General features: G+C 48.4%; 1 protein-coding gene across 1 annotated transcript; it reads left to right on the forward strand.

Annotated features, from left to right (window-relative positions):
- The first annotated feature begins 7 nt into the window (after positions 1-7).
- On the forward strand, positions 8-14,559 carry LOC309604026 (uncharacterized protein). The gene is made up of 15 exons (XM_082338919.1): positions 8-17; positions 306-455; positions 639-869; positions 1,474-1,667; positions 3,906-4,033; positions 4,239-4,408; positions 5,203-5,382; positions 5,663-5,797; positions 6,132-6,275; positions 6,712-6,843; positions 7,956-10,445; positions 11,210-11,365; positions 11,790-11,897; positions 12,065-12,115; positions 14,306-14,559. Exons 2-15 carry the CDS (start codon positions 390-392, stop codon positions 14,483-14,485), a joined length of 4,365 nt encoding a protein of 1,454 aa, XP_082195045.1. The 5' UTR covers positions 8-17; positions 306-389; the 3' UTR covers positions 14,486-14,559.
- Positions 14,560-15,229: the final 670 nt, after the last annotated feature.

Here is a 15,229-nt window from a genome sequence, read left to right on the forward strand (position 1 = left end):
CAATGGCACTGCAAAAGGTATGGCCACCTTATTCCTAGGCAGCACTTGTGGGAGAGGGAGCTGTGATAGCAAGACCACCACAGATGCTGTTTCTGTGGAAGCAGAAGGGACAGGGACAATGCTGTTGTTCTCCTTGGAAAATGGTGATCAGCCCACACGGGCTCTTTGGTGTAGTTAGTCCCCACGTGCTTCTTGGGAGCACTGAACCGGGAGTATGTCAGAGACACAAAAGGGGATCTGCAGTTGCCGCTTGAAGTCAGGGATCTTCCTGTCTTTGTTTTCCTGTTGTTCTTTTGTCTCTTCAGGCAGAGCAGTCAGTGGCAGAGTTGACAGGGGCTCAGACGAAGCTGAGGGCTGAAGTAGCTGATCTACGTGTTGTAACAGCGAAGATGAGCAGTGTTAACGAAGCCCTTGCATTGGATAAAGTGGAGAAGCTGGAGAAACTTGTGTTGCAGGTGAGCAGAGTTGCCAAAGATCTTACCAGGTGTTCTTCTCCAGCTGCTGCCTCTTTTCAGACCTCTTGGCTTCAGACAGTATGACTGCCTGAATATGGAAATGTTCCTTTTTCTGTCCAAGCCAAACCTTCTACATAGTAAACCTTACTGTATTTTATTTCCTCTGTGCTTCTGTGGTTGTAGCTGGAGCAAGAGAATGACGTTCTGTCAGGTAAAGTGGACGAGATGGAGAGAGCAAAGATCTCTGACCAGGAGAAGCTGAACTTGTGTGAAAGAATGAATGAAGAGCTCTGCTCAGAGAAAGCCCACCTGGAACAGCTGCTGAAGAAAGCAGAGGAGCAACAGGAGGGGCTGCAGGTACAGCTGAGGATACTGGCAGAGGAGAAGGCAGAAACCCAAGAGAAACTCAGTCAGGTGAGACCAAAAACCTGGTGCTTTCTGGGTGGGCTTTTGGCTGCTTGGCTCAGTTAAGCTGTATCTGTTGCATTCTGCAGTGCTTTTGTCAAGGGAGATGTTTTCCATTTGTTGGAGCCTAGAGGGCGGGACAAAGCTGCAAGTCAGTGTCTGCTATCTTGTACTGCTAAGAATGGGAATGACATCTTGATATTGTTGAAATTGTATTTTAAGACATACACGCAGCTTTGAATTGCTAGAGCCTCTCTAGGCTTTGAGGAAGAGGAGGAGAAATAGATGATCACACAAGACTGTTGACTCTGGACTAACTGATTTCGGTACAGTGGAAAAAGAGCTTGGGGGAATCGTTATCACTGGAGGAGACTAGGAACTTTGCCATCATTTACGTGTCCATTTCATACTGTGCAATCTTGGGTAGTATGGGATAACTTTGAGAGGAGAATTGTTTGTTTCTGATGGTCTGTTCTCTGTTAGACAGTCTTAGTAAACTTTCAGCCCAAAGTACAGGAGCTCTTTCTCCTCTAGCTGATTCAGAATTGGCACTGGCTGGCTCCGCACAGAACTCCAGAGAAAGGACTCTAACTGTATTTTGTCTCACTTTCAGGTTTGCTGCCAGCAAGAGTCAGCTAGCAGTGGTCCGGAGCAGTTGCGCCAGGAGACCTCTTGCCAAGGGCACGCACTGGCCAGGGTGTCCAAAGAGAAGGAATTGCTGGTGCATGAGAAGGCTGCCCTAGAGGTGCGACTGGCAGCCACAGAGCGGGACAGACAAGGCCTTTCCGAGCAGCTGGCAGAGGCCAGGTAAAGGCGGGGAGGAGACCCTAGGCAGGACATTACTTCATGTGTGTAATTATAAAGGTGGTAATCATTACACGGGGATTTATTGCATCCTGTACGCTTTTGAGATGTTTTCACCTTCCATGGACAGAAAATGGAAGAATCTCGTGGGGGGAAAAGAAAAACAAAACAACAAAAAACCCCCAAACCAGTATACCATAATTTGAATGTTATTTTTCTGACAGCTAAAGCTAACAAAGCTCTCCTGAGCCTTGGGCTCCTGTTTTTGCCCCCTTGCACATTCCTGTGTGAAGTCCAAAGCAAGCCGATACAATTCCTCAGTATCTGGTACCTTGGCTCTGCACCGAGTAATAATTAAACCATGCAGACGTTTGCTGAAACCTGAAGCTTCTCTCTTGTTTTGGTTTCTTGTTCTGTGTATTTGAACATAGATCTTTCTTTGCTCATCAAGTAGTTTGACGTGGGATCTCTGGAATTCAAGGCTGTTATGTACGGACATTGTGAGTAGGACACTGCCATTTAGGGTGAAGCTAGAGGCTCATGCTGAACACCTTGAGGGCCTTCTGTTTCTAAGCTAACTTGTTACCTATGGTGCAGGACCTAGACTTGGTTACACCAGCAGCAGGGAACTTTTGAATGCTCGCCAGTCTTTGGGACTTCTTGCCCATCATTGATGTCTGCGTCCTGTACTCCTCACCACATGCTGTTTAGAGACAGGTGTCATGGAGAAGTTATACAGGGAAGGAACAAGATTCTGCCCTTCTGCTGCATCAGGTTTCTAAGATCAAATGCGAGAAGTTCTCCTTTTCCAAAAAAACCCCCCAAAACCAACCCAACGTATGGAGATGTTTGTCCTCCTCCTAGGTCTATCTTGGAAGACTCCTGAACTGGCAGAGCTGTACAAATGATGGTTTAGAGAGTGTTTTGCTTCTTGACTTTTACGCTTTACCACTCCAGAGTATGGTGTTAGCAAGGCTGATAAACACCATTTTGACGCAGTCTGTTTCTTGAGAGCTGCTGCTGCTTCTGAGCTCCAGCTTCTCTTATGTGATCCAGCTGAATTACGTTTTGTCAATTATTGGGCTGTGGCAACTATTCTTGCCAGATGTTGTTCTCAAGAGCCTTTTGTTGCCACAGTTTTGGACTCTATCATCTTTTCTGTTCTGTTTTAGAGACTGACCTTAAAAGGGAGCATATTTGCTTTGGACTGCCAGAGATTGGCGTAATCAGAAATATGTGCTTGTTCTCCTTCTTGAAGATACATCCTCCATTGTCCATCAAAGTAGCGAAATCCTACTGTTGCGGGTTTTACTGTTGTACCACTCGGGTGCCCCTTCACCCCAAAGGATGTTATCCTGATTGCATGCCTGTACTAGTGAGGCAGTGCTGTGTATTGTAGGAACCTGGCACACAGGACCCTGTGTGAGATCAGGGAGGTGTCTTCAGCTCCTGGTTCCAGAATCCTGTGTGTCAATCGCGGCAGCTGGTTGCAGTCTATGGATGTAACAATTTGCCTCTGCAGTACTATAACTTCCATGAGAAAGAGCGACAAGTCACGTGGGCTGCTGCCTACTTAGCAATGCTTAAAGAAAAGTAGCAAGTTTTTCTTTTGAACTTCCAACAGTTTAAACCGAAGGATACCCGTCTCTCCTTTCAGGTAGTCCTTGTTCAGGTAACATCTAGTTCAGGTTTCTTAAAAATGCTGCTACAAGCATGAGATTTTACTATATCATCTAATGTATTTCTTTAGTCCCTTTTACATACAGGGAGTCTGGAAAATTACCTGCCTATACCTATGCTATGAACAGCATTAAGAAGTCATGAGTCAGCCAGGGAAAGACTCTTATTCTGTCCCCCTGCAGAGCAACTTGGAAGTGCTGATGAGATAAGGGCTGTGAGCCTGGGAAAAAAAGCTGGGCTTTTGCTTGCTGGCACAGAGTTTGTGGGCACAGCTACCCGTGTGTCATAGATCAGACAACAGCAATTTAAGATTTGGCTACTGAGATCAAATTCGGCTGGGCTTTCTGTGTGATGCTAGGTCGTAAGTAAAGCCTGGGCATTCCCTCGGAGGGGCCTGCATTGCTATTTTAAATGGCAGAAATATGCTTTCTGTCTCCAAGTTTCCATGCAACCCATTTTGTGTACTCAGGGGTAGGGATCTTGAACCACTTCTTACTGGAATAACTCCCTGTGGGTGTCAGGAGCCAGAAATTCATTTCTCTCCGTATTTGCAACTTGTAGGTCAGTGAAGGAGACCCTGGAATCCAGCCGGTTGGAGGCTCAGCAGCACTTAGCTGAGCTGGAGATCGCCAGGAGCCAGCTTGAAATCCGCCTTCACACAGTCACACAGGCCAAGGAGGTGATACAAGGTGAGAGCCTCACGTGCATTGTTTCTGGCGATCCCCCTGCCTCGGGAGGATGTTATAAAAATAGCTCTCTGTCTGCAGTGCTTCTGGGGAGTGAAGGAGCTGGAGACAGATCCCTCCTACACTGAAATTCAAATGCCTTAAGGTTAGTAAAGTCAGAACCACTGTTTGTGTAGGCACTGAATCTTGCCATTTGTCGTGTTTGCAGGGGAAGTGAAGTGCCTTCAACGGGAGCTGGAAGCAGAGAGATCTCTGATGAGGCAGGAACGGGAAAGCATGGCGCAACAGCTCTTGCGGACAGAACAGCAGTATGACAAAACCCTCAGGCGTCGGCAAACCGATCATGAAGTGGAAATAAGGAAGCTCCTGCAAGACATGGTAGGAAACAATATGCTTTTGAATTCTTCAAGCAAGCTTTGTGGGCTGGCTTTAGAAGAGCGTGTGAAACGGCAGCAATCACCTGTCATAGGCCACACATTGCTAGGCCCGGCAGCAGAGCCAATGGCTTGTACTTGAGGGCACGTGAAGACCCACAGGACTATGCTGGGACAGTAAATGCTGCCACAGAGTCGGTGTGGGCCTAAGACGAGTTCAACAGAAGGTTGGGTGGTCCCCACGCAAAGCGTGGCAGCAAAGGGGGAGGATCTTACCAGATTCCTGTCTACCATGAGGTCGACTCCTAGCATTCCTGCCAACTGCAGTCGCGGGAACTTTGTTCCTTTCTTTCTGTCCTTTCATGCTTGACAGAGGTAGTATCTTTGGGCTTAAAGCATATAGAACAGGCCCCTTGTTCCTGGTAGTTCAGTTCGTGGCCTGCCTTGTGACTAGGGCATCGGGGTACTGGCCTCTTTCTCACCCTGCAGTCCATCTGCATCTTTTCATTGATGAGAATGGAGTTGAGCTTTGAAAATAGAGACTCGGAGACTGGAGAGAAATGCTGAGGTGAGAGGTGCTAGCAAACAGGCAGCCATCCGAGAAGGGCAGGTAACATCTGCTTTTCTTCCACCTGCTGACCCTCCTTTGAAGTTCCTTGATAGGACGTGATTGATGGAGGGCCCAAAGCCACTACTGTGCCCTGTTGAGGTGGGGGTTTGTGGGAGGCAAGAAGCTTCACCTTTTATTGAGGAGCTTGGCTGGGACTCCATCTTGAAGTCTTTTCCTCCTCTCATCAGGCAAGCGAGCGGGAACGGCACCGTTCAGAGCTACAGGAGATGCTGGAGCAATGGGAAAAGGAGAAGGCAGAGGCAGAAAGGGAGCACGAGAAGAAGCTGTTTGATACGAAGCAGAAAGTTGCTACCATGCAAGCTCAACAAGAAGAGGAACGAACTAGAGTCGAAAATGCCAAGCAAGAGGTAAAGACTGTGAAAGGAGAATGGGTGTGGTTTTTTTACTCTTCTGGGCTCCTTATCGATCCTTCGATGACTAAGAGGTTGTTGAAGATTCAGTCACGGATGGACCATGTTTATACTGCCAATCTCACTTAGGAACCTGTGCCTCCAAGTGGGCAGATAATGACCTAGGAGGCCAGCAGCATAGTGCTTTGAGAACGGGTGAGCCCATCCGTCTTTGAGTCTTACCACACAAATTTTTTTATGGGAAGTTTAAACCCGTCTTCTCTTTATTTCTGTGCAGGTCCTGCTGGAAAAGGAGCGTGAGAAGAATGCTTTATTAGAGACACTGCTCCAAACTCAGGGAGAACTAACAGAAGCCTGCCAGCAGCTGGAGCAGCTCAGGCAGGAGGTGGAAGAGCAGCGAGAGACTGGGCAGGTAAGTCTGACTTGTAGGGTAGGTTGAAGGAACGGGCCGTTGGCAATTGGACGTAAGCCGAGAGGGCCGGGTAACGGAGTGAAGGGCAGTAACAAGGAAATAAAACATAAGTCCTGCAGCTGAGGAGGCAAGGACTACTGCAGGCACTGAAAGCACCGAGCCTGGTAAGCTCCAGAGATCAGCAACAGGAAGGAAGGGTTACAACGGCAGCAGAGCTGGGTAGAAAAGCAGAAAGAAGTGGCTGAATGAATGTGATTTTGAGACAGAAAGAGAAAAAAGCTGGGCCTGATGGCACGGCAGGTCTCAGTAGCTTGCTCTCCATTTGTGTTTACAGAACATCACAGAAAAACTGCAAGCAGAGCTGCAGGAAACTCAGAGTAAGATCAAAGCAGCGGAGAAGAGGCAGAGGGAGGAAAGCCAAACCATCAAAGAGGAAATGAATATCCTTCTTCAGCAGAGGGATGGTCTACAAAAACAGGTGACTGCAACAGCAGTAGCTCCTCCAGTCATCAAAGAGGCGGTCTCTCACTTGCCTTTCCATTGCAGAGCAGCAGGCTGATGGGATAATCCCTCTGACTGCCATCATACTGTGGTCTCCATCTCAGCTGCTCTGAAGGAGACTTACTGGCCAGCTGAATCTCACCTGCTGCCCTGGACAGATGGGCTAGTCCTTTTGCCTGTTTGCCAGTAATGATCAGAATGGATCTCTGCTGGTCTTGCTTTCTACGGTGGTTTTTCAGCTGAACGTGGTGACCCACTTAGATTTTTAAACAAGTCAGCTGTATCCATTGTGAATCTGGTACTCTTGTGACAGGGTGAAATGTAAACTTGTTCTTTCCCTTTCCTCACAGTACGTGATACGGCTGACAGTGACAAGCTGTAGTCTCTGACTGCTTTGTTATGTTTCACTTGAGGTGGAAGAGTTGACATCGCAGCTAGCAGCCTCCGAAGAGTCTCTAAAGAAGGAGGCTATGACGCTGCGTCAAGAGGTGGTGTCTTTGGAAAGGAAACTCGAGAGCACTGAGAAGCAAAGAAAGGATGTCCTGGTGAGGCTGGCAGATGCCACAGAGGGCCATTTCTTACCTATTTTTTGGCCTTCTGTTAATACTTCTAAGGAGCAACTTTTTCCAGTGGAGAGCTGATTTTGGTTGGTCTTGTACAGGTTCAGTCCAAATCTGAGGAGATACAGAGTACGCAAATGCTGACCAAGTTTCCCTCATTTTCCCCTTCCTTCCGCTCATCGTTCCTTGTTTCCCAGACTTTTGCTTTCCTGCCACTTTTCACTTTTCCAATTGCATTCTTCTGAATGAGCAGGAAAAGATGCTGTAGTCATATAAAGCTCGCTTATGATTCAGGGTGTTTGTTTTCCTCAATTCTGAAGGTTTCCGCCCTTGAAGCTTTAGTCAAAGTAATTTTCAAACTTGTCTCTATTTACATTGCATGGTTTGGGCAATTATTTTTGTTCAAATCCGTATTTAGATTTCCAAATGTCTGGCTCTGGAGAAAGGGGTGAGAAGACAAAGTTTGCTAATAATAGAAAGCCGTTCAACATTGCCCACCTGAGAGCAGACAGTGGGGAAAAAAAATAGAGGAATTTGAGAAACAAAAGTGCTGATCCAGATAAATATGTACGCCTGCAAGGGGAAAACTCGTCCTTATTTCAACCACAGAATGACAGACTGTGGTCTGACCATTACTCCTTCAAGAGGGGACAGTGGGGTTCTAGAGGATGGTACCATGAAAACTCTACAGAGTAGAGGTCCAAAAAAAGCCCCAACCAAACCCCAAAGTGGGAAATCAAATGTTGGGGTTGTTCTCTCTTCCCTTCCTCCCTAATAGAGAGAATATCGTCATGCCACTGCCTAAATCATGCTTAGTCTGGACTTCAAATCCTGACTGCAGTTCTGGTGGCTCCTGCCCAAAAGACCACACTAGAGCCAGAAGAGGTTCAGAGAAGGGCCAAAAGGAAGATGGGACTGGCTGAGTAAGCTGGGAAAGATGCAACCTACAGGGTGGCACGGGAAAGGCTTCCAACATCCTGAGAGGCAGGGAGAGAGGGGGCAGCCCTTGACTGCCGCTGAAGCGGGAGTTCAAGTCTAGTATGACAAGCAAACATATATCGACGGAACTATTGAATCTTTTTCTCACTGTTTTGCAGCATGAATGGGAGAGACTGCAAGCAGTTAAAGAAGAACTGGTGTGGGAGATAAACCTTCTTCAGGACTCAGTCACAGCCTCTGAAACGCGAGCAAATACAGCAACAGATATGAATCACTGCCTTGAACAAGAACTTCAAACTACATTGTCTATCTTAAAAACGAAAAATGAGGAAGTGGAAACGCAGCGGGAGAAAATCCAGATGCTCCAGAAAGAGGCAGCCCAGGGAAAAGCTTTGCAGGAGACTGTCACTCATATGACTGCCCTCCTGTCAGAGAGGGAGGGAGAAATGAAGTTGTACCAGGAGCAGATGAGAATGCTGGAAAAGCAGAAAGAAATGCATAAAACTACTCTCGATGGGGTTATTAAGGACATAACAGAGAAAAAAGAGAAGATGGAATCCCAGCAAGAACAGATACGGGACCTGGAGAAGCAGCAAGAGAAACAAAGGATTGCTGTAAGCAAAATGAGCAAAGACTTGGAAGAGAGAGATCGGGAGATCAGATCCCAGCAAGAACAGATACGGGACCTGGAGAAGCAGCGAGAAATGCAGAGGACTGCTGTCAGCAAGATGAGCAAAGAGCTGGAGGAGAGAGACCAGGCGATCAAGTTCCAGGAGGGGAAAATAATGATTCTAGAACAACAGGGTGCATCACAAGTGAGAAACCTGCAGGCGGATCTTGATCATATGAAAGGAAACTTGAAGGAGAAAAACATAGAGCTTATGTCTCTGACTCGGCAGATCCAAGAACTGGAAATGGAGAGAGCACAGGTGAAACCGCTGCATGCAAGCCTTGAACACCTGAGGGCAGTTCTTAAGGACAGAGAGAGTGAGTGTGATTCTCAAAGGGATCAGTTAAGACTCTTGCAGCAGTACAAGGAAGAGCAAGAGGGGTACCTGCAAGAGCTTCGTGGTAAAGTAGAGAAGATGATGCTTTCTTTATCTAAAAAAGATCAAGAGCTTGAGTCACAACAAAAGCAAATCCAGGAAGCTGAAGGAGTCATGGAGATGCAGCTGAGGACTGTCCGTGACCAACTGGAGCAGACCTCAAAAGAAAAGGACAGACTCATAGACATCCAAAAGGAACAAGCAAGGAGCTGTGAGGAAAAAACAGAACAGATGAATGTCTTGCACCGAGACTTAGAACACACTAGGGCAATACTGAAAGAAAAGGATTTAATGATTGACTCTCAGAAGGAACTGATTGAGACCTTCCAAAAACAACAACAACAAGACTCTGAATGGCAGAAGGAAATTCTGCAGCACCTTCAAGTGGCACTAAAGGAAAAAGAGCAAGAGATTTTGTCCCTTAGAAAGCAACATGAGGCATGCAAGGAAAAGGAGGAAAAGCATGAAGCTGAGCAAACGAATCTTCAAGCAACAAAACTGACTGTGAAAGAAAGAGAAAAAAAGATAGAGGTTCTGGAGGAGGCTATCTCTAAGCTTCAACGGGAAAAGGAGGAGGCAGCAATGCAGACTAAAGGTATGCTGCAAAAACTAGAATATGCTGAATCTTCTCTAAAAGCTAGAGATCAAGAGATAGTGTCTTTGCAAGAGCATGTCCAGGAGCTTCGAGAGCAGAAGGAGTTAGAAGGCAAGCAGGCCAAGAGTCTAGAGCAGGACCTAGACAAAATGAGCCAAATATTGAAGGAGAACCACTTGGAGTTCCTCAAGCAGACAGAGCAAATTAACATGTTCCGGCTTCGTGGCGAAAGCACGGCAGTAGCACTAGCATCGTGCCAGAAGCAGGTGAATCTGCTTGAGGAAGTGGTGAGGAAGAGAGATGAAGACAATGAAACTCTTCTGCAAAAACTCCAGCACCAAGAAGAAGAACTGAAGACCTTGCAGAATTTGCAGCTTAGGCTAACCGAGCAGCATGAAGAGGTTAGACATCACCGAGAGCGAGAGAAGCTCCTGGACGATGCCTTGCGTGGGAGGGAACGAGAGACCAAGGCTCAAGGTGAGGAAATAAGAGCTCTTCAGGAAGATCTCCAGCATGTTCAGCAGACTCTGACAAAGAAGGATGAAGAGATCAAGTACCAGAGAGACAGAGTCAGGTATTTAGAGAAGACTCTGACAGGGAGAGAACAAGAGCTTAGGAGGCAGAGTGAACTGAAACAATTAACGTCAGCTTTGCGATGGAAAGATGGAGAGGACAGCCTGCAGAAACAAATCCAGAAACTCCAAAAATGGGAGGAAGAGGAAGCAGAGAAGAGGAGAGTTCTCCAGGAGAGAGAGCGTGCCTTGCAAAGACAGAAGGAGCTAACCCAGCAACTGGAAGATGAGCAGAAAGCAAAGGGGGAAGAATTGAAGCGGGTGACCGCTCTTTTGAAGCAGACTGAAAGTGAAGAAGCCAAATGGAAAGAGAAGGCACAAGCACTGACTCTTGCCCTTACCAAGAGTGAAAAGGCCAATGGGACTTTGAGGGAAGAAATAGCCATCCTGCAGAGTAAGGTTACAGAGAGGGACACGGACCGGTTTCATCATCAGGTAGGCAGCGTGATTGATCATCAGTCAACTAAAATGTCTCTAAAGGATTCTAATGATGCTTCCCATAAAGATATGGGAATATATATTCCCATAAATATATGACCTGCTTGGCCAAAGAAACTAGGATTGCAGCCAGCAGGCTTGCCTGTCTGTGTAGCTCTGGCCAGAGACCATTCACCTGCTGGAATGTTTTCTGCCCAGCCCAGAACTACTGAAAGAACTATGGAGCTTGCTGCTAAAATTAACTCAAGCCCAAAAGTGGGGGATGGGTAATCGGGTCTCTCCTATCTAGGCAGGCTTAGCCAACGTGTTGTGGTTAGGATTTGGCGTGGAAAGGAAAGGGCACAGTTGACCAGACTAATATACTAAACTTAGCGGAACGATGGCTGAACAGCAGCTACGCTGATGGTGCTTAGAAGATGCTTTCAGAGATTTAGATTTCTGAGGTCCAGCTTTTCCAGTGTATTGAAAATAATGGAATTGGTACCATTGCCTGATCAGGTTAAAGGCTTCATTGCGCATTCAGGATGTACTTGTGCCGCAGCCCAAAAAAACACGACGGCAAATTTGCCTCGGATTTCACCAACGTGATCTGGAGGAGGGCCCCTAGGAAGAGGGCATGTTGTTTTGGTCTGTGGACCAGGAGAAGAAGGGACTTAGCACTGTGCATTCCTGCGTCCGGTCACTCTCCCCGCCTTGTTGCTTCTGGCTCTTCTAACCTTTATGTGGCACCAGCGCACATAATCTCCTCTCTGAATACCCAGCAGGCTGTTGCAGAAGGGGAGCAGCTATCATGGCTCTCAGAGAAGAGACTCCTGTTGCAGCGGCTGGAACGTCTGCAGCAAGCAGTTGCAAGGCTGGAGCTTGAGAAGACTGAGCTGAAGCAACTCAGTGCTGAGCTCAAGAGGACTCTTGAGCAGGTAAAACAGGCTTTCACTGCCTCTGCAAAGCCTCACGGTCCTCTGGAACACAACACATTGCCACAGACAGCACTTTGGGGTCCTCTGCTTGTTTCCTTCCCTCTCCCGGTTCCCCCTGTGGACACACGCTTTTGTATTTTCTCTCTCTTCTGGCACCCCATTGCCTTCACAAATGCACATTCACTCTGGTACCACCCTTCTTGCCCCAGCGTCCCCATACACACACATTTGACCCTCTTGTGTCAGGAACTGTTTCCTCTTGGTCTTTCTCTTCCATAGTCTACTTTGAGTGCCTTTTGCCCCCAACACACTCTGGTGCAATGAACAGTCTGAGCAGAAACCTCCTTGCCGTGATGTCCAGAGGCCCTTTTGCTCCTTGTTTGGTGGCAGGTTTCTGTGACCCTTTCTCCTATCCAATGTGCAGGTGGAACGGGAACGGAGGAGACTGAAGAGAGATTGTCGAGGTCGGTCGTTGCGAGATGCAGGCGGATTTTCTCTCTCTGACCAGCTCCAGGTGCCTGCTCCTAGACAGGTGAGAACAGAATCTTACTTGGTGGGAGGAGGGTCTGGCCATACAGAGGAACGACGGCAAATCCCAGAGGCAGCAGCCCCCCGGTATAGACCTAACAGAAGTCAAGTATAGACCATGGCCCTGGCCAAACTGGAGACCAAAAAGAAATCCTTGTGTTTTCTTCACAGGAGGAGTCTCACAGGTGCTGCAGTTGTCGATTAGCTGAGTTGTGGAACCAGGTGAGGGGTAGGAAAGCTCTCCTCAAAAGCTGCTGTGGCTGTACTGATGGGCGCAACTTTGCCCGATGCTACAGCCCGAGTATTGCTTAGCTGTCAGGAAGGGAGTACACCAGGCAGTGGAAATGCCCAGTCAAACACATCTGTTGGCCGTGGCCAAACAACATCATTCACCCATTCAAACCCATTGCTTCTGCAAATGGAGGCACTGTTGCTCCTCTTGCCTCTCCTCTTGCCTCGCCTCCAGGGATGTAAGGCAGTGCCAGAGCTTCTAGCCTTCAGGCAATCGTTAGTCTCGTATTGCTGTTCTGTGCTAATCATGATCCCAATATCGGACCGAGTCAGAGACCTAAGCGCTGCATGGACATCTGTTTGGTCGGTGTAAGAATGTACATTGCAGCTGCTGAACCCTACTGCGTCCTTTGACAGTGGTATCAGCAGTAGCAGCAGTCACCACACTTCTCTTCCATGTCCTTTTATGGGTCTGGTACACCCTGGTCTCCCTGAGGATGTGAATCTTCACCGGTGTTCAGGGCAAAATGCATGTAAGATTTATGCGAGTAAAGTATATGATGCTTAGCTCTGGCAAGTGAGCCAAGAATGCTGCTGAAGCCATCGGGTTACAGCCTAAGGATGTTTTTACCTGGAAGTCTCGGTGTCTGAAGTTCTGTTGCTACGGATAACTAACTGAACCGCCTTCCCCTCGTGACTGTTGTGTCTGCCTGCCCCGTGGACCTACTTCAGCAGTTCAGCAGGAAAACGAAGGCGCTCTGCTCAAAGAATAGTCCTCAGCTGGCTAGTTAGGGCACTCCTCTGGGTCTGGGAAACAGCGGAACTGGAACTTGATCTCACGCTTCCTGGGAGATGCTCTTAGCAGCAGATGGCCGCTTCTCCCACTCACACCTCTGGGTTACCTACCAAAGCGCGGGAGGGTTTTTCAGGCTTCCAAGCCAGCCTTCCCAAAGGTGCCCTTGTTATTTCAGAGAGAAGGTCAGACCTGACCCTCTCTTCAGTGGTGGCGTTCCCTAGCCTACGCATATTGTTTGCTGTGAAGTCCCTTTGCCGTCTTACTTTCCGTGCGCACGACTGGCTTCTAATTCAGCACCACGCATTCCCCTTCCGGAGCTGGCTGCCTGAGTTTCACATCTAGTCTGCTCTAGATGCTTAGCAGGTTAGGGTCCCACTTTTTATCATCGCCTTTGGCTTTATGTTGACAGACCTTGGTATCGTAATTCAAACGTAGCAGGTTCCATAAGCCATAAAACTCCTTTGGGAATTGCTTCTGTTATTCGAGTTCACTCGCCAAGAAGGAATATTCTCATATTCCTAGCTTGAGGTTGGGGATTGCATTGCCATGTGGAACACAGCCCTTGGCAAAGCGCACGTCACTTTGAAAACAGAGGAAAACCTCTGACCTGAGCCGTTTTCCCCGAAACAGCAAAGCGCTGAGCACTGCTCCCAGTGCTGGCATCTCCTCCACTCCAAAGCAGGCAGAGGGGAAGGCGCCAGAGCTGCTGTGGCTGCGCTGCACTGCAAACCTAACAGGAGGTGAGAGCAGCTGGGTCTCTCGCGCCAAAAAGCCCAGCAGGCACAACCCTGCGTTGCCAGGAAATTATAATAGAGTTTGAGGACTTTCAAGGCCTCAGCAGTCCTTTAAGGCTCATTTCCCCCCCCCCCCCCCCCCCGGGCTTTGTTCATCAAATTATGCTCTGCTCCTTTGTGAAATGCTCTAACGTTAGGAAAAATGAGCGTTTGCTCCCTTTTCACGTGCTAGCTGTCAAGTTTTCAAACTAGGTCATAACAGAATGGTTCCTCGCTACCTTGTGTAACCAGTAGTCCTCCTGCTGAGGAAAAAGCACGTGGAACTCAGGTGTCAGTAGCCCAAATCTCTTTTTTGGAAAAAAGAGGTGGGTTACTAAATCCTGTAGGGAACCTCTGTCTTTAGTATACGTGTAATGTGTCAGTGCTGTAGGTGTGAGTTGCCGTTGCCAGAAAGAAACTTGAATTGTTGATGATAATCTGAAGTTCAGTTTGGGGTGACTCTGGGAACCTGTTACTTCCCGTTCCACAAGGACCAAGTGTTTGCGAGGGCTGGAGTTAGAGGGCGCGTCTTCCCTGACAGCCGGTACCGTGGAGCTACGGATGGTCCTAACAGCGTGGGCCTGTCTGAGCTCGGCCTTTTGCCTCTTTCAGGTGTCCCTTCTGCAGACGCAGCTGGCACAAGACTGCTGTGCAAAGACCAGCCGGAAGCTGCCAGAGATTTGCCAAGAGCTGGATTCCTCCTCAGCAGCTGTGGCCAGGGAGCCCAAAGCTGCTGTTCTGGAAGCAGAGACTCGGAAGCTGGGTCAGTCTCTGAACCGTCCTGTGCCCTAGAGGACCAGCTGCAGCATCGTGGGGTTCCGGTCTTGTGCCCTTCCCAGAAATGTATTATGTTTTGCTGTGGGAAATGGGGGTGCATTTGTTCTGCTTGCGTTTGGAAGCATCTCCGAGTGCAAGTGATTTTTTTTAATTTTTTTTTTTAAATAAAAGAAACTTTGCAGGACTGTCCTTTCTCAGTAGCAAAAAGCAAGTGGTCGGTAAATACGTGGCTTAGGGAAAGACTATACTAGTTTTTGACCTGCACGAGTAAGCTATTACGAGCTGTTGTCTGATTTAACCTCTTGAGTTCACAGCCGTTCCCTGTGAGGAGAGAGGGAAAGGGAGGTGTTATCAAAATGAAGGGGTGGAGAGCACACGCCAGGGATTGAAGGTGGGGCAGGAGAGTGGGGTTTTTGCCTTCCTTTCATGCTTCAGCACAAAAAGCGCTGGCACTCTCCCGAGATGATCTGCTTTCCGCTTTGTGGCTGCGACAGCCAGCCCGAGGGACAGCTGGGTTGTTCTCAAAAGGGCACTGGTAGCAAACTGCAGACCTTCCAAAGACAGAGGCGACGGAGGCGACGGATGGGAGGGGGAGGATGTCAAGCCGAGTGAAAACTGCTCTCTCCCTGCAGCTTCGCCTCGGTATCAAGCCCCTTCAGCTAACCGCTCTCGGCACAGTCAGCGTCCCTCGGGTGTCCTTCAGAGGCCCGGGGCCGTCGGCAGGGTGGGTCAGCAGAGGGCGCGGCGGCAGCGAGCACC

This window comes from Platalea leucorodia, assembly GCF_965183815.1.
Source record: "Platalea leucorodia genome assembly, contig: HAP1_HAP1_SCAFFOLD_310, whole genome shotgun sequence".
NCBI classification, from domain to species: Eukaryota; Metazoa; Chordata; class Aves; order Pelecaniformes; family Threskiornithidae; genus Platalea; species Platalea leucorodia.